This window comes from Pelodiscus sinensis, chromosome 24 (genome assembly GCF_049634645.1).
Source record: "Pelodiscus sinensis isolate JC-2024 chromosome 24, ASM4963464v1, whole genome shotgun sequence".
Lineage (NCBI taxonomy): Eukaryota > Metazoa > Chordata > Testudines > Trionychidae > Pelodiscus > Pelodiscus sinensis.
Genome location: NC_134734.1, coordinates 2,518,734 through 2,546,256, shown reverse-complemented (window position 1 = coordinate 2,546,256; position 27,523 = coordinate 2,518,734). Strand labels below are relative to the sequence as shown.

The window sequence follows — 27,523 nt, the reverse complement described above, 5'->3', positions numbered from 1 at the left end:
TTGCTTCATTAGCATAAACACAGTCGCCACTTTTTTTTTTAAATGGAGTTTTTTTGAAACCCCCACCTCCCTGGCAGTCTAGATGTGGATCTTTGAAAAAATAAACCCTTTTTCGAAAGATGCCTTATTACAGGATCTTTCAAAAAAGGGTTTATTTTTCGAAAGATCCGCATCTAGACTGCCTTTTTTAAAAACAAAAAGCTCCATTTCCAAAAAAAGCCATGGGGGCAGGAGCAGGGAAGAGAGGCAGCAGAAACTGGGGGGGCCTGGGTGCACCCAGCACTTACTGACAGCAGCTGGGTGCTGAGCAGGCAGGAGAGGTTGGGGGAAGGGTATAATTGTGTTCGGGGAGGGCACGGACAGAGTAGGGGGGGATATTCCAGGCCCTGCAGCCCCCCAGAAATGGCTTCCCAGGCTGAAGCCCGTGGGGGGGGAGGGGTTGGCTGGGGGATGGGGATGGCTCCTGGAGCTGGCAATGCCACACACCCATGGTTGGGGACCATGAAATTTGGTGCCATTGGGTGGCACCCTACCCAGCTGCACATTTGTGTATTAGGAGGGACAGTCCTGGATCCACCACGACCCTTGGGAAATTGCTCACGGGGTCAGTGTTTCTGGCCGTTCAAAACGTTCCCCTTACGTCCCGGCTGAATTTGTCTGGATGCAACTTTTGTTCCCTGGGTCATGTTAGACCTTCCTCAGCTGGACTAGAGCCCCTTGTTCAATATCCGTTCCCGTCTGGATACTTACAGCCTGGGATCAAGTCACTTTCTCTTTGTTCAGCACCTAGATCTCACGGCTCTCATTATCAGGCAGGTTTTCTAATCCAGAAAAAGGAGACCAAAAATTCACTTGCCATAAAAAACAATTTTGGGATAAAAAAGAAACTATTAGACCTAGTGTACAGAATTCTTCCTTCAGGCATTCCAGGTCCTGCATCCCCTAAAATTGGCCCTAAAGGGTGCAGCTCATGGAGGCTGGAGGATGGGGCTAGTCAGCTGGTTCCGACTCCGAGTGGTCGGTGGTGTGGGGGTTGCGAGCATGTTGCTGGTACCTCAGAAACTCTTCATTCATGGTGAGGTAGAAGATGGGGTTGAGGCAGCTGTTGACATATGTCAGGAAGTAAGTAACTGCACATCCTATATGCAGAAGAGGCCGAGGGTGCGTAGCTGAGAGCTGCAGGAAGTAGAAGATGTGATATGGAAGCCAGCAGAAGAAAAAGGTTGGGATGAAGCCAAGAAGGATCTTGAGGGGCTGGGTGGCCTGGATCATCCGGTTCCTTCCCAGCCTGGCAGTGTGAACGACGCAGAACATTGGGATCAGGCTCAAGGCTAATGGAATCAGAAATCCGACCAGGAACTGGATTGCGATGGCAACTTTTGCCCTCTCTGGATCCATTTGGAAATTTATGCTGGTGCTGGGAGGTGGAAGGAAGGATTCCCAGAGGTCACTGTACCGCAAGCTGAACCCAGCAGACAGGGCCCATGTGCCCAGAGCCACCCAGCAGGCCAGGCAGGGAGTGCAGTATTTCTGGGCCCACTCAGGTCGTGCCAAGAGGACGCAGCGATGGACGCTGATGGCCGTGAGGAGGAAGGCGCTGGAGAACATGTGCAGGGAGGTGATGGAGCTGCTCAGCCTCCTGGCCCAACCTATGTGCAGGGAGAAGATGATGATGAATCTGAAGGGCAGGCAGAGGAGGAAGATGAAATCGGACACAGCCCGGTTGAGTAACCACACGGTGCTGGCCGTCCTCTCTGTACGGCAGCCGGTGACGAAGAGGACGTAGCCGTTCAATGGTGCCCCGGTGAGGAAGGCCAAGCCATAGAGCACCAGGAGTAAGATTGGGGCAAACTCCATTCTCAGAGAGGCTGCTGACACAATATGGCCCCCTTTTCCTCAGGGCTGGGTGGGGCCGGGGCAGACGCTGGGCTGTGGGGAGGAAGGGAGAGCAGTGAAAAGGGCTGCAGGACGGGGACAGAGAGACAGAGGCGGCGTTTATAAACTCCCAGTCCCTGGGCTGAGCTGAGGTGGGATCGAATCCTTGTGGGCCGATGGCCCCAGTGGTGCAAAGCCCTTAGAAGCAGCGAACCGCAGGGCGAGCAGGGGACCGAAAGGGTCGACTCAGTGAGGTCGCTGCCGAGATGCAGGGTTTGTTTCCTCTGTACCCAGCCCCAACGGGTTTCGGTTTTACATTGGAAGAAGAGTGTTACCCAGCCCAATTTCAATGAACCGTGTTACCTTCTTGCCGATCATTTGTGTTTCAAAGCCAGGGAGGCGGCAGGAGGGCGAGTTGCTCAGACGCAGAGACAGAGCCCTGGAGACATTTCCCCCCGAGCCTCACTCACCCCGGCCCACACTACGGACAAGGTGAAATTCAGCCACATTCAGCAGCTTCAGCTCCGTTCATCTTTACTCGGTTTTTGGCACCGTCCACTTCCCTTACTCCTCGTAGGAGCAGGGTTACTGGCCTCGACCTGTCAGGGCTTCATTAGACCGGCTGAATTGAACCCCGGAAGATTAACCGCAACAGATTCGATCTCTGTCGTGTAGACAGGGCCTAAAAGCCCTAAATACTCTTTTTGCTGTTGGTTTTCCAAGGGGGCTGGTGACTCTCTCTCGTTTTTTTTTTTTTTTTGAGAATTTAACCAGTGACCAATCCTCGCTCTACCCCGGCCCTTTTAAAAAAAATTGAAAGGGATTTCCAGGCTTTCAACAACACTGACAACAAACAAGTCCCGGGGCAGTGCACGGGAGAAAGGGGAGGCCCCTAACACCTTTTGTTAAATGAAAGGCTGTTGCAAGAGACAATTTGAGCGGCTGGACGGGGAGTCAGAACTCCTGGGTTCCACCCCAGACTCTGCCACTGAACTGCTCAAGGAGCTTGGCCAAGTCACATCACAGCCTTAGGCCTCAGTTTCCCCTCCAAACATTTCCCTGTGCAGCACCCCTTGAGATGGGACCCGTGAGCTCAGACAGTGTCTCTCAATACCCAGTGGGATGGGACTCATGATCTTTCACCACAGGAGACAACTAATGTCAACCATCTCAAGCCACCGGGATTAGAGGAGTGGATGGGGCAAGATGGGGAAGATCCAAGGGACAGATGGGGACTGGAGGGAGAAAGACACCTTGTGGGGCAGCTGGAGGGTTTCCCTCGTTTCCTTACCCGTGTCTTGAGGGGACGCAGCATCTCCAAGTCGAGCCTCCTCCCAGGTCCCCCACACAACTCCTGCAGCTCACCTAGACTGGCTCAGCCGGCAGCAGGAAGCCGTGTGTGTGGGTGTATCTGGGAGGGTGAACAATGCGGGGAGACCACAGGATGTAGCTGGTACAATCACTTCTGCAATACCTGGAGGGCCTCCAGTGGCCATGGCTCCATGCAGCTGTCACGTGAATCACAAGCCCACAGCCAGGGGGGCAGAGCAGCCAGCAGAGAAGTGGGGCTGAGACCATCATGGCCAGCCAGTTCCACCGGGTGAGGTCCCGGGAACAGAGACCACAGCTGGGAATTTGCCCCCTCTGATCACCTCCTGGATGGGGAACAAGACCAGAGCATGGGTGGGAATCGGCCTCTGCTGCAGGGACCCCAGTCCTGGCCCATCCAGTGCTAACAAAACCCTCGCGGAGGGCTAGAGACCACGGAAACCACAGCCCAGGCTTACCAGCCAGGATCCCAGCCTCATCTCCCTGTTATGCCTGGCCCCCCTCCCTCGCACCCTGACCTCGCCTTGCATCTGGGAGTGCGGGAACTGCAGCTCTGCTTTAAAGTGTGTACGGATTGTTACTCGCCGTTCTGAATTCATGTGCCTAGTGAGGACTCTATTTCTCAAACACCAGTTCCTCAATCTCGTTTGGTTTCTGTTTTGTCACATGCTCGCTGACAGGTATTGCAAAAATAATGATTGAAATTGGGATTATATTGTGTTGGTTTGACAAATAAAAGATGCAGAATTTTGGAGAAATTTTAAAATATTGTGCACAGCAGGTTTGATTTTTTTGGTAGAATTTTTAATTTTTCATGTAAAATTCCCCTCTCGGGTGCTTACTCTGCTCTGTGCAATATATTCGACAGTGGCCCTATAAAATGTGAAGGCAAATCATCTCTATGGTGGTATTTCTAGCTGATTTAGCGCAGAAGTCGTTCCAAAGTACAGAGAACCTTGAGGCTGAGAGGGGAAGGAGTCTGAGTAGATTGAGAGCCACTGGTCTACAGGGTCTTTGCCTAGTGATAGGGCTTCGGGGAGGGGGGGTGGCAGATTTGGGGGACCATGATGGATTTCACCCCAGAATGGAAGCTGGAAGGTGGAATCTCGCTTGCTAATCTACATGCTGGAGGAATCAGACCTGGCTATATCTGGGAGGGTGAACAATGGGGGGAGACCACAGGATGTAGCTGGGTCCGTTCACTTCTGCAAAGCCTGGTAGGCCTCCAGTGGCCATTGCTACATGCAGCTGTCACGTGAATCACAAGTTTCCCCCACAGCCACCCGACTCTAGCAAAGTGTCTGCATTTGGCAGCCAACATCCAGCCTCTCATCCACTGTAACCCCCAGGTCCTTTTCTGCAGAACTGCTACTTAGCCAGTCGGTCCCCAGCCTGTACCAATGTTTGGGATTCTTCCATCCCAAGGGGGCTCTGCATTTGTCGTTGTTGAACCTCATCAGATTTCTTGTGGCCCAATCCTCCAATTTGTCGAAGTCACTCTGGACCCTATCTCTGCCCTCAAGCGTATCTACCTCTCCCCCTAGCTTAGTGTCATCTCCAGACTTTCTGACGGTGCAATCCATCCCCTCGTCCAGGTCATTAATAAAGATATTCCCTTGTAAGCCAATCCGGTCTCCGATCATATTTGCTTCTCATGGTGCACATCGGGATGGTTTCTTTCTATGCCTTCAGTAAGGCTTCTTTAAAATACTGTGAGCTATCCTGGACTGCTTTCCCCTTCATGTTAGCATCCCAGGGGATTCTGCCCATCAGATCTCGGAGGGAGTCAAAATCTGCTTTTTTGAAGTCCCAGGTATGTATTTTACTACTCTCTTTTCTTTCTTTGGTCAGGATCCTGAAATCTGAAATTTGGCGCACAAGTTGTTCTAAAGTGCAGAGAATCTTGCGGCTACACAGGACAAGTCAGAGTCCTGAGAGGGGAACAGGAGTCTGGGAAGACTGAGAGCCACTGGTCACTGGGGGGGTTCCCTGTCATGGCACCACTTCCCCGCTTCCTAGCTCCTCTCACTTGACTGGAAGGGCCCTTTCTTGTGAGGTGGGACAGGTTGCCCCGGTCTGTGCTCTGAGAAACCCCCCTTGGCTGCAGGTCTGAGGGGGGGCGGATTCTCTGGTTTGGGCTGAGAAGCTCTGAGTCGCCGTCTGGCTGCTCCATTGTCATACGTGAGGCTATGGCTGCACTACGCGCTCTGCCGGAAGAGGCAATGCAAATGAAGATCCTTATGCCTCTCCCCGGGCTGGGTGTGGGGTTCCCCAGACTCACAACTTATTCAAGAACACTCAGCAGCACTGCACAACCTCACCCACAAGGAGAGCGCGGCTACAAACCAACAGGGTTTACTCGTTCATCAGATGAAAACTCTTAGAAGGACTCCTCACATGGCAGGCTCAGTACCCCATGATTATATGACACTGGTGGAGGTGCGGGCTCCAGAGTGCTGTTGGGAGGTGCTCAGTGGCCACCCCCATTGTATTTAAAGTCCCCAGTAGATAAAATCACCTCACCCCATTGGCCTCTACAACAGGGCTGGATATTTCTGCCTTTCCAATTCTTTCAGTGGAGTTTTGCAGCCTCCCCAACACTTACAATTTGGCTTCTACATTCGCCTGCTTCTTGTTTTTTTCAGCCTCTCCTAAAGCTCTTAAGCAAAGTGACCTTTCATGGGAGAAGAGGCAAGGTTCCATCACAACTCGGTAAATGATTAAGAGGTAGGAAGCGATGGGTAGGAATAAAGGGTCATTTTCAGTCTGGACAGTGGTGACTGATGGTGTCCCGCCAGGGTTCACACTGGGGCCAGTGCTAGTCAATCTCTTTATAAATAATCTAGAAGAAAAGCTAAACTGTGAGGAGGCAAACTTTGCAGGGGATACCAGAGCACTCAGCTGAACCCGGAGCAGACCACAAAGACTGACAAAGGGGAATAACAGAACTGGGCATCCGAGGGACAAAATGGTGGATAACACTCCATGTTGATAACTACAACGTAATGGGCATTGTAAAACGTCATCCCAACTGTACATGCAAAGTGCTGAGGGGCACAAAAAAGCATCGTGCCTGGTCTGAGCCGGTCATCTAAAGACAGTTATGTGGCCCCCACACTTTGTGCTGCTCCCATTCTCACCTCACCTAGCCCTGAGCCTGCACGTTCCCTAATGTGACTGAGGAACAAGTTTTATTGTCCAGTTCTTTTTTGTTCTTTGTGGTGGGCCTGGGAATGCCACACCCGGGACCATGGTTGGGGGAAGGGTTTGTGTGACGGAGCCTGGGCGGTGCTCCCCAATAACGGATACATGCGACTAATATCCAAAGGCCGTGTATTCGAATCACCTCAGGCTGTGGAATGTCCTTAGTAGTTACAAGTCTGGTGTCCTGACAGGGATTTTGCTCTGTCAAAAGCGCCCTGGGCGTGCTGCCCAGGCTCTGCGCAGAGAATCACTACAGCAGACCCCACACAAGGAGACACGGTGGGGAGCTTCCTGGCCAGGTTTGTTGTAAATGAAATCCAGTCTCTAGATCCCTGGTGCAAAAATTTACGGTTCTGGTCATACTTGAGCGCCCGTGACAATGGACTCAGCTCAGGCAGTGGCGGGGTTTCTCACTGTCCCCTAGGCTGGATAAAGGCAGCCCCTCTGAGATCCATGGTTAGACCCAGACACAGACACTTACGCCTCACTGACATTCCATGATGCTGACGTCATTAGATGCCACCCAGTACCTTGTACATGGGGGATGGAGCATAACATCTCTGTCCGTCATGCTGGCCCTGTCCTGAACCAGGGTCAGGGTATGTCTAGGCTGTTCTCTACTCTGCTACAATGAATGCAGAAATAGGGCCCGTAAATGCACCCCATAACCCGATCTTCACAAACTTCAGTACAAAATTTCCCCCAAAGTCCTAACACCCGGACTTTGGGAAATAAAATAAAAACAAAAAACAAAATGCTGCCATCTCCCACGTATTATAAGAAAAACCAGGGAAGAGATCACTTGGGAAATCTCAGCCCTGAAGTAAAACCAGGACTGAAAAATGAACCAATACCAGGTTAAATGGAAAAAGAACGAACTTTTATTATCAAAACAATACCCCAGTTACAAGCATAGTATGAATGGAAAGAGCCACCAATTTATATACTCATGGAGGATTACTTAGTTACAAAAGAGAGGAAAAACTATTTCTGACAGCACAGACATCCGATCCTAATTCCCATACCAGAAAACAATAAAACCTGACAGATTTATCTAGACATTACCCAACTTACACATTGGGTGTGTCTAGACTTCATCTCTCTGCCGACAGAGAGATGCAGATTAGGCACATTGAAGTTGCTAATAAAGCAGGGATTTAAATATTCCACATATCATTAGCATAAAAGTGGCCACTGCTTTTTTCGGCATGGAGCTTGTCGAAGAAAAGTGGCAGTTTAGAGGCTGATCTTTCGAAAAATAAAGCCTGTTTCGAAAGATCCTGTAAACCTCATTTCATGAGGGATAAGGGATCTTTCGAAAAAGGCTTTAATTTTTAAATGATCGCCCTCTAGACTGCCACTTTCCTCCGACAAAGCTCCGTGCCGAAAAATTCATTAGCAATTTCGATACATCTAAGTTACATCCCTTTTCCGAAAAAGGGATGTAGTCTAGATGTACCAGTTATGAAGCATCTTTTTCTTGGAGAGACCTGTCTTCTGTCTCCCTCAGTATCCAGAGAGCAAACTGGCTCAGAGACAAAGGAGGGAAATGTTAAAACTTCCTTTGTCTCAGTTTGAAATCTCTACCTGCCTTACCATTGGCTGACCAGATACCTGGCTAGGTTAACCCCTTAGTTCCCAGGCTCCTAGCCAACCCTCATGGTTATGAAAAGATTGGATCACATGGCCTATGTTGGAAGCCATGGGATGCTCACACGTTAAAACCTGCATAAACGTGGAACTGGAAAGGGGCCGAGAAGGGCGACAGAAATGATCAGGGTATGAAACAACCTCCCTATAAGGAGAGATTAAAGAGACTGAGACTGCTCAGGTTGGAGCAGAGACGATGGTGGGGGGATAAGACAGAGATCTATAGACCCATGACTGGCGTGGAGGAGATACATAAGGCAGTGGTCCATCCTCCTCCACCTCATAACACAAGCACTAGGGATCGCCAAATGAAATTAGTAGGTTGCAGATTTAAAACAACCCAAAGGAAGGATTTCCAGAGGGGAGAGGAGGGCAGGCGCCCTCATGCGGTTCTCTGGCAAGAAGTTGGTCGGCTGGGACACTCGGCTACAGGGGGAGGAACGCTCCCATCTCGGCTCCAGCCCTGAGGGCGCCCTGCCCCCGCCCTCACCATTTCAGGGCTGTGTGAGGGGTTACACCAGCTCCCTGTTGCTTTTCCTGCTTCCTGTGCCTAGGGAGTGAGGGGGAACACAGAGCGTGCTGCCTCCCTTCTCTGCCTCACCCTCTACCCCAAGCCTTCCCTCACCCTGACTCCTGCCCCCTCTAGATCTCCTCGTGCCCAAGTTCCTGCCCTGACTCCTCCTACACCCCTCTACATGCCCCCTTCCATGAGTCCCCAGTGACCAAAGGGGGGAGCCGCTCTGTGAGGGATGGGGGGAGCTGCACTCAAGACTTCAGGGCTGTAGGGGGAGGTCCCAGAGCTGTAGGGGGTAGGAGAGGGGCAGGAGGATGCTCGGCCCACCCTGCACTCACAGACAGCAGCTGGGTGCTGAGCAAGCAGGAGAGCTTGGGGGAAGGGTGCAGTCGGGTTGGGGCGGGGCAGAGACAGAGCAGGGGAGTTATTCCATGCCCTGAACCCCCCCACCCGTCACTGGCTGGGTACTGGAGCTGGCAATGCTGCACACACAGTGGGCAGCTACGTAGGGCATCACAAAAGTGGGTGCTGTTTCGGTGCACCCTACCCAGCTGCACATTTGTGTATTGGGAGGAACAGTCCTGGATCCACCACGACCCTTGGGAAAGTGCTCCCGGGGTCAGTGTCTCACTTTCAGGATGAATTTGTCTGGGTGTAACTTCTGTTCCCTGGGTGATGTTAGACCTTCCTCAGCTGGACTGAAGAGCCCACTGTTCAAAATCCATTCCCGTCTGGATACTGACAGCCTGGGATCAAGTCACCTTCTGTCTGTTCAGCTACGCAGATTTAGCACCTGGATCTCTCGGCTCTCGTTATCACACAGGTTTTCTAATCCTGGAAAAGGAGGCCCAGAATTCACTTGCCATAAAAGACAATTTTGGGGTAAAAAAGAAACTATTAGTCCCAGCGCAGAGAATTTGTCTTCCGGGCAATATCGACATTCCGGGTCCTGCACCCCCTAAAATTGGCCCTAGTGGGTGCAGCTCATGATGGGGAGGGCTGGAGGATGGGGCTAATTGGCTGGTTTCGGTCCCAAGTGATCGGTGGTGTTGGGGTGTCAGCCGATGGTCAAGGCTCCCTATATCTGTCCCTTAAGACCGGCTGAAGTTCTTTTAAATTGTGCTTGGTTCTATTACAGCAACTGAAGGAGTCAGGTTAAAGCTTAAACAGTTACAGGTTTATTGAGGAAGCTTATAAATCATATGGTTACAATGGCTATTGCTCTATTTCTTAACTACTAGCAAAATATAGATTTTAAAAGTGGTTACAAAGAAGATAAAGTCAGAAAAATAGAAATAATGGTACCAAGTAACAGCTTACTCTTTCTATGTGTACACTTAAGACAGAGGACCACATCCAGGTACAATTTTTACCCCCTTCTGTGCCTCTCGACTCCAGCATGTCAGGCCAGGGCTGGTCCCTCAATTCCTAGGAAAGACGAAAATACAAGGTGGGCGTCCCCATAGAACCTCGGGAGGTCAAACACTTAACCCGACCAGCAGGTAGAGGGTAGAATGACACTCAAAGTGAGTGTGTGCTGGACCTATCCTAGGGTATGTCTACACTACCCCCCCTAGTTCGAACTAGGGGGGTAATGTATGCATACCGAACTTGCTAATGAAGCCCGGGATTTGAATTTCCCGGGCTTCATTAGCATAAAGCCGGCGCCGCCATTTTAAAAAGCCGGCTAGTGCGAACCCCGTGCCGCACGGCTACATGCGACACGGGCTAGATAGTTCGGATTAGGCTTCCTAATCCGAACTATCTGTACACCTCGTTCCACGAGGAGTACAGATAGTTCGGAATGGCTACGTAGTTCGAACAATCTAGCCCGTGCCGCGTGTAGCCGCACGGCACGGGGGTTCGCACTAGCCGGCTTTTAAAAATGGCGGCGCCGGCTTTATGCTAAGAGAGGCAAATAAGATGGATGTGATGGGGAGGGAGGGGGTGTCTGTCTGGCTACATGGGGTTGCGAGCACGTTGCCGGTACCTCAGAAACTCTTCCTCCAGGGTGAGGTAGAAGACGGGGTTGACACAGCTGTAGAAATACACCGGAGCCAGGACACAAGCCAAAGTGCTATCAGTGACTTTGAAAGGCAGAGACTGCCTAGAAGAAATCCACAGGAAAAAGAAGACGTGATAGGGCAGCCAGCAGAGGAAAAAGGTCGGGATCAAGCCAAGAAGGATCTTGAGAGGCTGGGTGGCCTGGATCAGCTGGTTCCTTCTCAGCCTGGCAGCGAGAACGATGCAGAAGGTTGGGATCAGGCTCAAGGATAATGGGATCAGGAATCCGACCAGAAACTGGATTTCGACGTCTGCCTTCGCCCTCCCTGGATCCACTCGTAAATTCATGCTGGTGCTGGCAGGTGGGAAGAGGGATTCCCAGAGGTCACCGTACCGTAAGCTGAACCCAGCAGACAGGGCCCATGTAACCAGACCCACCCAGAAGGCCAGGGAGGCCGTGCGGTGTTTCTGAGCCCACTCAGGCTGTGCCGTGAGGACGCAGCGATCGATGCTGATGGCCGTGAGGAGGAAGGCGCTGGAGAACATGTGCAGGGAGGTGATGGTGCTGCTCAGCCTCCTGGCCCAGTCTACATGAAGTAAGTAGATGAAAACGAATCTGAGGGGCAGGCAGAGGATGAAGATGAAATCGGACAGGGCCTTGTTCAGGAACAACAGGGCGCTGGCTGTCCTCTCCACACGGCAGCTGGCGATGAAGAAGACGTAGCCGTTCAACGGTGCCCCAATGAGGAAGGCCAAGCTGCACAGCACGAAGAAGAAGATTCGGAACTCCATTCTTGGAGGAGCTGCTGTCACAATATGGCCCCCTTCTCCTCAGGGCTGGGCGGGGCAGACTTTGGGCTGAAGGGGAGAAGGGAGAGAACTGAAAAGGGCTGCAGGACAGGGACAGAGCGAGACAGAGGCAGCGTTTATAAACTTCCAGTCCCTGGGCTGAGCTGAGGAGGGATCGAATCCTTGCGGGCCGATGGCCTCAGTGGTACAAAGACCTTAGATGCAGTGAACTGCAGGGCGAGCAGGGGTCGACTCAGTGACGTCACTGCAAAGATGCAAGGTTTGATTTCCCTGTACCCAGCCCCAACAGGTTTTGGTTTTACATGGGGGGAGGGGGTTACCCAGCCCAAATTAAAAAAACCTGTTTAGCTCATTGCTGGTCATTTGAATTTTGGAGCCAGGGGGGCAGGGCAGGAGGGACGAGTTGCTCAGATGCAAAGACAGAGCTCTGGGCGACATTTCCCCCTGAGCCTCCTTCACCCTGGTGCACCCTACAGGACAAGGTCAAATTCAACCACATTCAGCAACTTCAGGTCCGTTCATCTTTTCTCGGCTTTTGTCTGCCTTTGGCTTCACTTACTTTTTGCAGGAGCAGGGTGACCGGCTCTCTCAGTTCAGAGCCCCTCTCAGGGGCTTCACTAGACCCACAAATTCAAACCCCAGAAGATTGACAGAGGCAGCTTTGATCTCCTCTGTTGTATAGTCATGGCCGGAAAGTCCCGAATACTCTTTTTGCTCTTGGTTTCCTAAAGGGGCTGGAGACTCTCTGGTTTAGTTAAGAATGTAACCAGTGACCAATCCGCCCTCTCCCCCAGATCTTTTTGACATTTTTTAGAAGGGGATATTCCAGCTTTCAACAACCCCAACATCAAACAAGCCCCCGGATAGTGCACCAGAGAAAGGGGAGGCCCCTAACCCCTTTTGTCTAATGAAAGGCTTTTGGAAAAGACCATTTGAGTGGCTGGACGGGGAGTCAGGACTTGGCTGAGTTGCATCACAGGTTTGGGCCTCAGTTTCCCCTCCAAACATTTGCCTGTGCTGCAACCCTGAAGTTGGACAGTGTCATTCAACACCCAGTGGGATGGGGGCTCATGACCTCTCACCACAGGACACACAACTAATGTAAATCGCCTCTAGCCAGTAGGATGAGGGGGGTGGATGGGGCAGGAGAAAGGGGGAGATCCAGGGAACAGCTGGAGGGAAGGGGGTAAGGGCAGAATGACACCCTGTGGGGCAGCTGGAGGGTTTCCCTCGTTTCCTTACCTGTGTCTTGAGGTGACGCAGTGTCTCCGAGTCGAGCACCGTCCCAGATCTACAACACGACTCCTGCAGCTCGCTCAGACTGGCCCAGCCGGCAGCAGGAAGCCGTGAGTGGGGGTGTATCTAGGAGGGTGAACAATGGACATAGCTGGGTCCAACCACTTCTGCAAAGCCTGCAAGGCCTGCAGCAGCCACATGCATTTGTCACGTGTATCACAAGTGCCCTCCCAACCCTAGCAAGTTCTCTGTGTGCGGCAGCCCACATCCAGGAGGGCAGGGAAGACGGCAGAGAGCTGAGGCTGAGACCAAACATATTCAGCCATCTCCACCGGGTGAGGTGCCAGGAGCAGAGACCCCACCTGGGACTTTGCACCCTCTTTTCCCCTCCTGGCAGCGGTACAAGACCAGAGTCAGCCACATGAGATTCTAAACCCCGCCTCCGCTATGGGGACCTCAGCACTGGCCCAGCTAGCACTCAGGAAAACCTCGCGCTGGGCTAGAAACCACACGAACCACAGGCCTGCCTGTGTCTCACATCCGTCGCCTCCAGGCCCCAAGTGTCATGCCTAGTGAGGAATCCATGGGTAAAAGAGCATTTCCTGAATCTCCTTTGGTTTTTGTTCTGTCGCATATTTGCTGACAAGTACTGTGAACATAATGATGGAAGAAAGAGAGCCAGAACAGCGGTGGAAAAAATGCAAGAGCCACACCGGAATTGTCAGGCAAAAAAAGAAAAGGTGGGTGCCTTAGATTTTTGGCCATATCAGGCACCCTTCAACAGCTGCCATCTTGGGCTCCACGAGCACACGGATACTGGGGGACTTTGAGGAAGCCCAGGAGAAACTTTGCCAGCTGCACTTTTTGGGGGGGGGGGGGGGAGAGAGTGACCTGTAGGGCAGCTGAAGGGTTTCCCTCATTTCCTTACCTGTGTTCTGAGGTGACAGTGTTTCCGAATCGAGCCCCATCCCATGTCAACCACATGACTCCTGCAGCTCGTCCGGACTGGCTCAGCTGGCAGCAGCAAGCTGTGTGTGTGCTTGGTTTTTTTTCTTGTAGACTGTTTAATTTTTCATGCCGAATTCCCCTCCTGGATACTTAATCTGCTCTATAAAATATATTCTGCAATGGCCTAGTAAAATGTGAAGTTATGAAATGAGCAGATTGGCGAAACAGGTGTCAGAGAAACTTGGTGAAACATGGATGATCAGTAGGACAGGGTATTACCCGGGTACCAATTATATCGGAAGGACAGAACAGGCTGGGTCGGATGGGGAGCACTATATATGTGAAAAGAGCAGCGAATCAAATTAAGTAGGAATTTTTAATGAACCAAACTGGAGTATGTGTAACCCAGGCACCTAGTAGGGAGCTGTGTCTTTAAGAGACCTCAGTGGGGAGGTGGAGTGAGTTGAGTGTTACTGTTGCTGGGCTGCCTAGCCGTGATCCACGCCAGGGAAGGAGGCTGCCCGGACTCCAACTGAAGATCCCTGTGAGCAAGTGGAGAGATGGTTCAGAATCAGCACATGGTGCAGACTGGACGAGCAGAGGCACAAACTGAGACTTTCGTGAACTTTTCTTATTGCGTCCGTGTGGAGTGGAAGGTTCACATTTTATTTTTGGTTTTCTCTTTACTTCTGTTTACTGTAAACAGTAGCTGTGGGTTCCACAGTGGGCGTGTTCTATGTGTTTCTTCATAAGATTTTATAAAGTTATTCAATTAAATTCTTTTTTTTTAGTTTCTTTTGGAACTTGAATGTTGGGAGGCTGACACTGGGCAGTCCTTGCTAAAATTCCTTCCAGTCCGAGTTCTGAGTCTCTAGTACTTTCTAGAGGAGTGGGGGGTTTTTAGACACTGGAGAAGGGCAGTGAAATCTGGCCCATCCAAGGTTACACATGGACTTTTGCTGGATACTCATTCCATACCCTAAGGACAATATAGCAGTGGAGATATATGACCGGTCATAGTCACTGTGAAATACTCCGGGAGAAAGATGGAGAAATTGGAGAGGGTCAAGAGAAGAGCAACAAGAATGATTAAAGGTCTAGAGAACATGACCTATGAAGGAAGGCTGAAAGAATTAGGTTTGTTTAGTTTAGAAAAGAGAAGATGGAGGGGGGACATGAGAGCAGTTTTCAGGGATCTAAAAGGGTGTCATATGGAGGAGGGAGAAAACTTGTTCATCTTGGCCTCTGAGGATAGAACAGGAAGCGATGGGCTTAAACTGCAGCAAGGGAGTTAAACTGTCCCACCTCCAGTCTGAGAGCCCCAATGCTCTTAAAGAGGATGAAAGTCTCAAGGGAACAGAACATTCAATGGGAACAGAGGGAAACCATCCCGTAGTTGGGACCCTCCTTCCAGAGGATGTTGCGGTATCCTCTCACACTGAGGATACCTTTGAGGGGGAGGGAACGCCAGTTGTTAGGAAGAGGCAGGTGTTAGTAGTGCGTGATTCGATTGTTGGAAGCATAGATAGTTGGGCTTGTGATGACCGGGAGAACTGTATGGTGACTTGCCTGCCTGGTGCGAAGGTTGCGGATCTCTTGAGGCATCTAGATAGACTTATGCATAGTGCTGGGGCGGAGCCGGTGGTCGTGGTACATGTAGGTACCAATGACATAGGGAAGGGTAGGAGAGATGTCCTGGAGGCCAAATTGAGGTTGCTAGGAAAGAGACTGAAATCCAGGACCTCTATGGCGGCGTTCTCGGAAATGCTTCCAGTTCCACGTGAAGGGCCAGGTAGGCAGGCAGAGCTTCAGAGTCTCAATGCGTGGATGAGACGATGGTGTAGGGAAGAGGGGTTTGGCTTTATTAGGAACTGGGGACACTTTTGGGAGACGGGGAACCTACACAGGAAGGATGGGCTGAACCTAAACCAAGGTGGATCCAGACTGCTGGCACTAAACATTAAAAAGGCCGTAGAGCAGTTTTTAAATTAAGAGATGGGGGGAAAGCCGATTGGTGCAGAGATACACATAAATCGGATGGAGACTTCTCTTAGAGGAGAATCCATTGATAAAGATTCTCTAAAGTGTAGTCAGAAAGGGTATGTCTACACTACCACCCTAGTTCGAACTAGGGTGGTAATTTAGTCAACCGGAGTTGCAAATGAAGCCCGGGATTTGAATTTCCCAGGCTTCATTTGCATGTTGCAGGGCGCCGCCATTTTTAAATGTCCGCTAGTTCGGACTCCGTGCCCCGCGGCTACACGTGGCACGAACTAGGTAGTTCGGACTAGGCTTCCTATTCCGAACTACCTGTACTCCTCGTAGTTCGGAATAGGAAGCCTAGTCCGAACTACCTATTCGTGCCGCATGCAGCCATGGGGCATGGAGTCCGAACTAGCGGACATTTAAAAATGGCGGCGCCCGGCAACATGCAAATGAAGCCCGGGAAATTCAAATCCCGGGCTTCATTTGCAACTCCGGTTGACTACAATACCCCGCTAGTTCAAACTACGGTGGTAGTGTAGACATACCCAAAGAGAGGAGGGGAGAGGACAAACCATGGGCCAGAGCAGACAAACAACCGCATATAAAGGAATCCAATGCATCAGGGAAGGGTAGACAAATAAGCAGTGACAAATTTTTAAAGTGCTTCTACACAAATGCTAGGAGTCTGACTAATAAGATGGGTGAACTAGAGTACCTCGTATTAAAGGAGGACATTGACATAATAGGCATCACTGAAACCTGGTGGAATGAGGAAAATCTGTAGGACACAATCATACCGGGATATAAAATATATCGAAAGGATAGAGCAGGCCGGGTGGGTGGCGGAGTGGCACTGTATGTGAAAGATAATGTAGAATCAAATTAAATAAAAAGCTTAAATGAATCAACATGTTCCATGCTCCAATAGTAATGGAGCCATTACCATGTTCCATAGTAATTCCATGCTCCAATAATATGAAATTAGCAGTATGGATATATTACCAACCACCTGACCAGGACAGCGATACTGACATTGAAATGCTGAGGGAGATTAGAGAGGCTACCAAAATAAAGAACTCTATAATAATGGGGGACTTTAATTATCCCCATATTGACAGGATACATGTCACCTCAGGAAGAGAACCAGAGATAAAATTTCTCAATGGCTTAAATGACTGTTCCTTGGAGCAGCTGGTGCAGGAACCCACAAGGGGAGAGGCAATTCTCGATTTGGTCCTGAGTGGAGTGCAGGATCAGGTCCAGGAGATAACCATTACAGGACTGCTTGGGTATAGTGACCATAATATAATAACATTCAACATTCCTGTGGTGGGAAGAAAAACTCATCAGTCCAACACTCTGGCATTTAATTTCAAAAAGGGGAATTACACAAAAATGAGGAGGTTGGTTAAACGGAAATTGAAAGGCACAATGACTAGAGCCAAATCCCTGCAAGCTGCATGGAAACTTTTTAAAGACACCATAATAGAGGCCCAACTTAAATGTATACCCTAAATTAAAAAACATATCAAGAGACCTAAAAAAGAGTCACCGTGGCTTAACCACCATGTAAAAGAAGCAGTGAGGGGCAAAAAGGCCCCACTTTTAAGAAGTGGAAGTCCAATCCTAGTGAGATAAATAGAAAGGAACATAAACACTGTCAAATCAAGTGTAAAAATGTAATAAGAAAAGCAAAAAAAGATTTTGAGGCGCGGCTAGCCAAAAACTCCAAAAGAACTAACAAAATGCTTTTTAGGTACATTAGAAGCAGGAAGCCTGCTAAAAAACCCATGGGTCCCCTAGACGATCGAGATATAAAAGGAGCAATCAAGGACGATAAAGCCATTGTGGAGAAACTAAATGATTTCTTTGCTTCGGTCTTCACGGCTGAGGACGTTAGGGAGATTCCCAAATCTGCACCGTCCTTTGTGGGTGATGAATCTGAGGAACTGTCCCGGATTGAAGTGTCATTAGAGGAGGTTTTGGAACAAATAGAAAAATTTAATGTTAACAAATCTCCGAGACCTGATGGCATTCATCCAAGGGTTCTAAAGGAACTCAAATGGGAAATTGCTGAACTATTATCTGTGGTTTGTAACCTGTCCTTTAAATCGGCTTCCGTACCTAATGACTGGAGGGTAGCCAACATGACACCAATATTTAAAAAGGGCTCTTGAGGCGATCCTAGCAATTACAGACCGGTAAGTCTAACTTCAGTACTGGGCAAATTAGTCGAAATAGTAAAGAATAAAATTGTGAGGCATGTAGAAGAACATAATTTGTTGGACAAAAGTCAACATGGTTTCTGTAATGGGAAATCATGTCTTACTAATCTATTAGGGTATGTCTACACTACCCCGCTAGTTCGAACTAGCGGGGTAATGTATGCATACCGAACATGCAGATGAAGCCCGGGATTTGAATTTCCCGGGCTTTATTTGCATAAGCCGGCCGGTGCCATTTTTAAATGCCGGCTTGTTCGAACCCCGTGCTGCGCGGCTACACGCGGCACGGGCTAGATAGTTCGAACTAGCTAGCCATTCCGAACTATCTGTACACCTCATTCCACGTGATTCACGTTCCACGAGGCGTACACATAGTTCAGAATGGCTAGCTAGTTCGAACTATCTAGCCTGTGCCGCGTGTAGCCGCGTGGCACGGGGTTCGAACAAGCCGGCATTTAAAAATGGCGCCGGCCAGCTTATGCAAATAAAGCCCGGGAAATTCAAATCCCGGGCTTCATTTGCACGTTCGGTATGCATACATTACCCCGCTAGTTCGAACTAGCGGGGTAGTGTAGACATACCCTCAGAGTTCTTTGAAGGGGTTAACAAACATGCAGACAAGGGTGATCCAATAGATACACTATACTTAGATTTTCAGAAAGCCTTTGACGAGGTCCCTCACCAAAGGCTCTTGTGTAAATTACATGGCCATTGGATAAGAGGGAAGGTCCTTTCTTGGATTGAGAACTGGTTAAAAGACAGGAAACAAAGGGTAGGAATAAATGGTAAATTTTCAGAATGGAGAGGGGTAACTAGTGGTGTCCCCTAAGGGTCAGTCCTGGGACCAATCCTTTTCAACTTATTCATAAATGATCTGGAGAAAGGGGTAAGCAGTGAGGTGGTAAAGTTTGCGGATGATACCAAACTGTTTAGGATAGTCAAGACAGAAGCAGACTGTGAGGGACTCCAACAAGATCTCACCAAACTGAGTGATTGGGCAACAAAATGGCAAATGAAATTTAATGTGGATAAGTGTAAAGTAATGCACATCGGGAAAAATAACCCCAACTATACGTACAGTATGATGGGGGCTAATTTGGCTACGACAAATCAGGAAAGAGATCTGGGAGTTATCGTGGACAGTTCTCTGAAAACTTCCACACAGTGTGCAGCGGCCGTCAAAAAGGCAAATAGGATGCTAGGAATTATTAAGAAAGGGATAGAAAATAAGACCCAGAATATCTTACTGCCCCTGTATAAAACTATGGGACGCCCACATCTTGAATACTGTGTACAGATGTGGTCTCCTCACCTCAAAAAAGATATTTTGGCCTTGGAAAGGGTTCAGAAAAGGGCAACTAAAATGATTAGAGGTTTGGAACGGGTCCCACAAGAAGAGAGGTTAAAGCGACTGGGACTTTTCAGTTTAGAAAAGAGGAGACTGAGGGGGGATATGATAGAGGTCTATAAAATCATGAGTGGTGTGGAGAGAGCAGATAAAGAAAAGTTATTTATTAGTTCCCATAATAGAAGAACTAGAGGGCACCAAATGAAATTAATGGGTAGCAGGTTTAAAACTAATAAAAGAAAGTTGCCCAGAGAGGTTGTGGAATCCCCATCTCTGGAGAGATTTAAGAGTAGGTTAGATAAATGTCTATCAGGGATGGTCAAGAGAGTATTTGGTCCTGCCATGAGGGCAGGGGACTAGACTCAATGACCTCTCGAGGTCCCTTCCAGTCCTAGTAATCTATGATTCTATGATTTTCTGTCGTGTAGACATGGCCTGAAAGTCCCAAATACGCTTTTCGCTGTTGGTTTCCCTAAGGGACTGGAGAATCTCTGGTTTATTCGAGAATGTAACTGGTGACCGATCCTCCCTCTCCCCCTGCTCTTTTAAAAAAAATTTTGACGGGGATATTCCAGCTTTCAACAACCACTGACAACAAACAAGCCCCCAGGCAGTGCACCAGAGAAAGGGGAGGCTCCTAACACCTTTTGTTTAATAAAAGGCTGTTGCAAGAGTCAATTTGAGTGGCTGGACGGGGAGTCAGGACTCCTGGGTTCCATCCCAGACTTACTGAACCGCTCAGGGAGTTTGGCTGAGTCACGTCACAGCTATCGGCCTCAGTTTCCCCTTCAAACATTTGCCTGTGCAGCACCCCTGAATTTGGACAGTGTCGCTCAACACCCAGCGGAATGGGGGCTCATGACCTCTCACCACAGGACACACAACTAATGTCAACCGACTGTAGCCAGTGGGATGAGGGTGGTGGATGGGGCAAAAGGAAGGGGGAGATCCTAGGAATAGCTGGAGGGGAAGGGCAGAATTACACCCTTTGGGGAAGCTGGAGGGTTTCCTAACCCTCATTTCCTTACCCGTGTCTTGAGGTGACGCAGCGTCTCTGAGTCGAGCCCCATCCCAGGTCCCCAACACAACTCCTGTAACTCACCCGGACTGGCCGGCAGCAGGAAGTTGTGTGTGGGGGTGTATCTAGGAGGGTGAACAATGTACGTAGCTGGGTCCAACCACTTCTGCAAAGCCTGCAAGGCCTGCAGCAGCCACTGCTCCATGCAGTTCTCATGTGAATCACAATTGCCCTACCAACCCTAGCGAGTTCTCTGTGTTCGGCAGCCCACATCCAGGAGGGCAGGGAAGACGGCAGGGAGCTGGGGCGGAGACCAACATGTTTAGACATCTCCACCGGGCGAGGTGCCAGGAGCAGAGACACCAGCTGGGACTTTGCACCCTCCGATCCCCTCCTGGCTGCGGTACAAGACCAGAGTCGGCCACATGAGATTCTAAAAGAAGCCGCTGCTGCAGGGACCCCAGCCCTGGCCCAGCTAGCACTCAGGAAACCCTCGCGCTGAGCTGGAAACCACACGAACCACAGCCCGGCCTCCAGCCAGCCTGTGTCTCACATCCACGTTTCAGTTCAGCCTGAGCTCCTAGGTAGCCAGGCTCATGCCAGGTTGGAAGCAGTCCCCAGGGGAATCTCGCTCGAGAGCAGGAAGGGGCTCCCCCGCTGGATGTGGCCCTGGTGCACCAGGCATTGGGATCCACTGGGATTAACGGCCAAGAGCTCAGCCCCCTGTTCCACCCCCTTTCTGCCCCACAGTTTTTGACCTCTGTCTGGGAGTGCGGGAAATGCAGTTCTGCATTGCAGTGTATGTGACTTGTTGCTCGCCATTCTGAATTTACGTGCCTAGTGAGGAATCCATGGGTCAAAGAGCACTTCCTGAATCTCGTTTGGTTTCTGTTTTGTCACCTGCTTGCAGGATGCACAGCTAATGTCAACCGGCTCTAGCCAGTGGGATGAGGGGAGTGGATGGGGTAGCAGGAAGGGGGACAACCCCCCTCAAGGAGCCCCCTCTAGTGCGACAATCCCCCCTCAAGGAGCCCCCTCCAAAGCAACAACCCACACTCGGGGAGCCCCGCTCCAGTGTGACAGGCCCCCCTCAGGGAACCCCCTCTCTCTTGGGGTGTGGGGTCCATCTCTCTGCCTCCTGGGCCAGTGCCTCTCAGAGCCCTCAACCCGTCTCTGCTGTGGGCCCCCTTGGGGGGGTCCCCTCCCTCTGGGCCCTGGGTCCTTCACTCCCAGAGGGGACAGTGCAGCCCTGTTCCCCAGCCCAGAGTGACTCTCAGCCAGTGTCACATGGGGGGGGGGGGTGGTTATTGAGCTTTGAACACAGAAAAGGGTCCCTCAGGCCTGGACCCCCTCTGCCCAGCATGTCTGTGTCTCCCCTGACACCATTTGGGCTCTGCCTGCTCTCTCTGCCCTGTCCCACAGCTCCCTCCTTCCAGCCCAGCCTATATCCCCTATAGCAGCCGCTCCCCTGGACTCAGTCTCCTGTCCAGGCAAATAGGGTCACCTGGGCCCCTCTTCTCCCCTCTCCCATCCTCCACCCTTTGTTCCCCCCTGGATGGAACCAGCTAGGTAGGGCACCGGGGGCCTCTCTCTGGAGCCCATTGGACTCCCATGACAAGGGAAGAAACAAGGGGCGAGTGGGTGCTGGTGTCTGCGCAGTGAGGTGGGGACAGAGGAGAGTTTGTTAGGGTTTCTTAAAGGGGCAGCCTCTTTTTTTTTTTTTTTTTGCTTGACAATTCTGATGTGGCTCTTCGCATTTCTTTTGCTGTTGTTTTGGCTCTTTGTTAAATGGGTTGGTCGCCCCTGGACTAGCTCATGATATTTGCATGATTACACTTCAAACGAAGTTTACATTGGTGTTAATGGCTTATGGTCAAGAAGAAAAGGGTTCTTTTAACAGAATTTTTTTTAGTGTTGCAGATCTCTGCAAACTCTGATCTTAATTTTTTTTTAATCCTGTGTCACTAGTTAATAGATGGTAAAGTGTTACAACTGGAAGAACTGTATCATGGACCCCGTTTCACTTGTTTGGCCTTTCAATTGGAGTAGGATTCTGGCCACGCACTCTGAGGGTTGCTACTCTTCGAGTTAGTGATATACACAGGTGAAAGTTGAATCAAATGAACTAAAAATCATAAATGAACCAAACTCTGCCAGAGACTCTCTGTGGGTAGTAGTTCCATGCTCCAGTAATAATACAGCAGGAGGGATATATCACCGAACACCTGACCAGGACAGTGATAATGCCTGTGAAATGCTAATGGGAGATGAGAGGCTATCGGCATTAAAAACTCAATAATAGTGGGGGATTTCAATAAGTGCTTTTTTTGGGGTGGTACTGCTGGGTACGCAGTACTGGCACCTCCAGACACAATACCGGCATCTCCAGGCGCAGTACCGGCACCTCCAGTCAGAGCTCAACAACTTTTCCCCTGGAGTACTGACACCTTTTTTTAATAGAAAAAAGCACCGATTTCAACTATCCCCACAATGACTGGGTACACGTCACCTCAGGATGTGATTCAGAGCAGAAGTTTGACACTATAAATGACTCTTTCTTGGAGTAGCTGGTCCTGGAACCCAGAAGGGGAGGGGCTACTCTTGATTTAGTTCTAAGTAGGGTGCAGGATCTGGGCCAAGAGGTGAATACAGCTGGACCGCTTAGTAATAGTGACCATCATATAACACATTTAACGTCTCTGTGGTGGGGAAAATGCCAACATGGTGGCATTTAATTTCAGAAAGGGGAACCACACACAAAGAAGGAGGTTAGTGGAACAGAAACTGAAAGGCACAGTGTCAAAAGTAAAATCCCTGGTAGCCGCATGGAAAAGTTTTAAAGCCACTGTGACAGAGGGTCAAATTAAATGTGTAGCCCAAATTAAAAAGGAACTAGTGAGAGAACTAAAAAAGTGCCACAGAGGCTAAACAACAAAGTACAAGCAACTGGGAGAGGCATGAGGGCTTGGTTTAGAAAGTGGAAGTTAAACTCCACTGAGGCAAATAGAAAAGAGCAGACACGTAGGTTTGCAAAGTATGAAAACGCAATGAGGGAGGCCAAAAGAATTTGAAGAATTGCCAAGCAAACACTCAAAAGGAAATAGCAAAAAAATGCCTAGTACGTCAGAAGCAGGAAGCCAAGGAGATGCTAAGGAGACACTCAAGGACAATAAGGCTGATAAGGTCATTGTACAGTAACTCAGTGAATTCTTTGCATTGCTCTTCACGGCTGAGGGCATGAGGGAGATTCCTACGCTTGAGCCATTCCTTTCAAGTGACACCTGAGGAAATGTTCCCGCTTGAGGTACCATTAGAGGAGGTTTGGGAACAAATTGATAAGCAGCAATAAGTCACCAGGACCGGATGGTATCGCCCAAGAGTCCTGAAGGAACTCAAATGCGAAACTGCAGAACTGCTAAGTGTGGTTCGTAATCCGTTACTTAAATCTCCTTCTGAAGCAGATGACTAAAGAATAGCTAATATGACACCAACCTTTAAAAAGGGCTCTAGAGGTGACCTTGACAATTGCAGACTGGTAAGTCTAATGTCAGTACCAGGCAAAGGAATAAAACTGTCAGACACATGAATGAATATAGCTTTTGGGGGGGGGGAATCAATATGTTTTTTGTAGAGGGAAACGTACCTCACTGACCTACTAGAATTCTCTGAGGGGGCCAACAAATATGCGGACAAGGGGGATCCAGTGGCTCTAGTGTACTTAGATTTCCAGAAAGCCTTTGACAAGGTCCTTCACCAAAGGTTCTTAAGCAAAGTAAGTTCTCATGGGATAAGAGGGAAGGTCCTTTCATGGATTGGGAACTGGTTTCATAGAATCATAGAATACTAGGACTGGAAGGGACCTCGAGAGGTCATTGAGTCCAGTCCCCTGCCCTCATGGCAGAACCAAATACTGTCTAGTCCATCCCTGATAGACATTTATCTAACCTACTCTTAAATATCTCCAGAGACAGAGATTCCACAACCTCCCTGGGCAATTTATTCCAGTGTTTGACCACCCTGACAGTTAGGAACTTTTTCCTAATGTCCAACCTAAACCTCCCTTGCTGCAGTTTAAGCCCATTGCTTCTTGTTCTATCCTCAGAGGCCAAGATGAACAAGTTTTCTCCCTCCTCCTCATGACACCCTTTTAGATACCTGAAAACTGCTCTCATGTCCCCCCTCGATCTTCTCTTTTCTAAACTAAAGCCCAATTCGTTCAGCCTTCCTTCGTAGGTCATGTTCTCTAGACCTTTAATAATTCTTGTTGCTCTTCTCTGGACCCTCTCCAATTTCTCCACATCTTTCTTGAAATGCAGTGCCCAGAACTGGACACAATACTCCATCTAGACTGCAGGCTTCTTTTGGAAGAAGCTTTTTTTCAGAAAAGATCTGGAAAAACTTCTTCCAAAAAGAGCGTCCACCCTGCCGAAGTGCATCAGAAAAGCTATTTGTTTTTTTGAAAGATCACATCCATTGAGTGTGGATGCTCTCGCTCATGTAAGCTATGATTGCTAAGGATGGAGTGGCCACCAGGGCACCTGTACTTTTTCTTCTTTCAAAAAAAGTCCTTCTTTCCTGTCCACATATGCCTTTGTAAAAAAAGAGCTTTTGCAGAAAAGGGCTTCTTCCTCATAGAAAGAGCCATACCAATGCTGGAAAAACCCCTCTGTTCTTTTGATTTTCCTGCAAAAGAATGCAATTGCATTTCCTTGGTCTTTAGGCTTTTTGCCAGCAGCCATTTTGTGTTCTTGTTCAAGTCAGAAGTTAGCTTCCCTGTGGAACCAGATAAACAGTTCCAGGGGCAGGGGGTATCAGGGTCTGGGGAGAGAGGCTGAGGGCTGGGCCCTAGGGTGGCCAGGTATCCAGTATTTTTGCCTCCTCGCTGGGGGGAAAAAAAATCAGAAAATACTAAACATTTTAGGTGTCCAGTATTTTCTAAATTTTTTTCCCCCAGACAGGAAGCAAAAATACCAGACTGTCCAGGTCAATACTCGACACCTGGCAACCCTACAGGGGCAAAGGGGTGTGGACCTGCTGCCCCTGCCTGCCTCACTACAGCCCTAGTAGCCTCAGGCCTTGCTTCAGACCCTGTAGCCTGGGAGAATGCTTGGCCAAAGCTTCCCCAACTCTGCCTGCCTTCCCACCCCTGCTCTGTCTCCAGGAAGCCACCTCCTACTGCTGCTGCTGCTGCTGCTGCTGCTGCTGCTTCCCTGGCCACCAGGTCCCTCCCGCTCTCTAGCCAAAGCAAAAGTCAATTCTCTCTCCCCCCCCAGAGTCTTTCTTTATATAACCCCCAGCTGGGCCCTCATTAACCAGAACGGCCTCAGCTGGGCTTCCCTTGCAACCCTCACCCAGGGCTGGGATTTTGCCCTTAAACGGCCAGTGCAGGGCCAACGCTCTGACACATGTAGACATACCCGGATCTGTATTTTCTTTTATAGAGGAATAAGATCCAACCGCTAATTGCTAAGTGACCTGCCAAAACGTCAGCATTTTCTAGTGCCCAGGAATCTAGTGGAATCAGGGTTAAATTTGCTTCCCTCTGTGACAGGGTGCCTGCCCTACACTGGCCCTTTAAGGCCAAGACTCAGGCCCTGAGCCGGGGCTGAGCCCAGAGAGGTCAGCTGAGGCCGTTAGGGCTAGTGAGAGCCCAGCTGGCAGCTATCTAGTGAAGCACAGTTTGCTTGAAGAGGCCAGCTGAAGCCGTTAGGGTGGGTGAGAGCCCAGCCGGCAGCTATCTAGAGAAGCACAGTTTCCTTAGAGGGGGAGGGCTAGTGAAGGGCTGACTGGAGAGGAAGCAGGAGCTCCCAGGAGGAAGAACAGCTGGGGATAGCTAGCTAGGGCTGGGAGAGGGCCAGCCAAGACTCCCCTTGGCTAGGGGCCGGAGGCAAGGCCCAGGGTTTGGAGGTGGATCATAATGCAGTCTAGGTACGCGGGGCAGTAGAAATAACCCCAATGCCAATGATAAGCAACCCGCACAGACTGTAACTTGCCCTGAGAGGGGCTAGATGAGGACAGTCAGGGGGCACTGAGGCACAGGGGGGGGGGGGTGCACCCTGACACCCTCCCCAAAACCAGAATGGTGTGGCTGAGAGCAATGAAAAAGGACAGAGATAGAAAGAGTTTATAAACTCTCCAGATCCTGAGCTGAACTCAGATAGGATCAAACCTTCTAGGGCAACAGCCCTAATGGTTTGAAGATCTTAAAAGCATCAGGCCACAAGTTGAGCAGGGACCACAAAGTTTGTCCCGCCTGACCCCTACCAAGAGGCAGGGTGTGTTGTGTCTCTCCCCAGCCCGAAGGTTATTTGTTTTTACATTTTTTAACTAAATCAAATATTTTAAAGCTCCCACGTTTATTTCAAGATGCAAATGTGGATTTCTCGGCAACAGGAGGTAGCTAAGGGGGAGTCCAAAGTGCAATGACCGAGAGGAGGGACCCCCCTGCCCTCTGAGCCTCACCAAAGTTCCCAACTAACCTGCTTGCTGGGAGTTTCCCAGAGGAGCTGGTGCGGTTCCTCCCCCTTCCTTTTGTAAAGAACGGAAATTTTAAAAGGGATTCTTCTCCCGTCCGCCATCATGTTGAAGTGGAGTCTGTGTGCGGCGTGGGCTGTTTTGGGGAGGTGAGTTAGTGGAGCAGGCGAAATCGCCACTGAACGAACTCCCCACAACAATCTCCAGGACAGAGAGCAGCTTCCCCGGAGGGAAAACGTGAGCGGAAGATGAGAGCAGGACCAAGCCAAACGATTGTTGTGAAAGGGAGGCTGTTGCAAGAGTCCATGTCGGTGGTTAGATGGAGAGTCAGGACTCCTGGGTTCCATCCCAGAGTCTGCCGGGGAAGGCTTGGAGGCCTTGGACAAGTCATGTCCTGCACCCATGCCTCAGTTTCCCCTCCAAACATTTCTCCCATTACTGTGTGACCTCACTGTGGCCAAGCCTGTTTCTCCCAGTCAGTCTGTGCAGCACCCAGCACAAGGGGCCCTGAACATGGTTGGGATTTGGGCAGGGCCTTGCCCATTGATCTCCGGTGGGAACTGGGCAGCACCTTGCACGATGGGGCCTCGCACGTCCAAAAGGACCCTCAAGAATTTCAGCTGGCTCTCTCCAGAGCAGAGGCATGGAGCAGATGGGGAAGCAGGGAAGGGGGAGACCCAGTGGGGCAGCTGGAGGGTTTACCGCATTTCCTTCCACGTGTCTTGGGGGGACGCAGCACCTCAGAGACGACCCCCGTCCCAGGTCCCCGACGCGATGCCTGCAGCTCCCCGGACTGGCTCAGCCGGCAGCAGGAATCCTGTGCAGGATGGTGGAGATCACAGGACATGGCCAGGTCCGATCCCTCTGCAAAGCCTGGCAGGCCTCCAGTTCCCACGTGAACC

General features: G+C 50.1%; 2 protein-coding genes across 3 annotated transcripts; both read right to left on the bottom strand.

The window, feature by feature from the left end:
- Positions 1-441: 441 nt before the first annotated feature.
- On the bottom strand, positions 442-2,259 carry LOC102453715 (chemerin-like receptor 1). The gene has a single exon (XM_075907796.1). The coding sequence runs from the start codon at positions 1,855-1,857 to the stop codon at positions 991-993; it is 867 nt and encodes a 288-aa protein (XP_075763911.1). The 5' UTR covers positions 1,858-2,259; the 3' UTR covers positions 442-990.
- A 7,468-nt stretch (positions 2,260-9,727) lies between these two features.
- On the bottom strand, positions 9,728-20,276 carry LOC102453473 (chemerin-like receptor 1). 2 transcript variants are annotated; one of them, XM_006113696.4, is made up of 4 exons: positions 20,158-20,276; positions 13,551-14,112; positions 12,629-12,748; positions 10,484-11,434 (listed from the first exon to the last, which is right to left on the bottom strand). In XM_006113696.4, exon 4 carries the CDS (start codon positions 11,366-11,368, stop codon positions 10,532-10,534), a length of 837 nt encoding a protein of 278 aa, XP_006113758.2. In that variant the 5' UTR covers positions 11,369-11,434; positions 12,629-12,748; positions 13,551-14,112; positions 20,158-20,276; the 3' UTR covers positions 10,484-10,531. The 2 variants fall into 2 exon arrangements, with proteins under 2 accessions (XP_075763592.1, XP_006113758.2); XM_075907477.1 differs by lacking the exons at positions 13,551-14,112; positions 20,158-20,276 and adding an exon at positions 9,728-10,000 and having other exon boundaries at positions 10,563-11,434; positions 12,629-13,495.
- Positions 20,277-27,523: the final 7,247 nt, after the last annotated feature.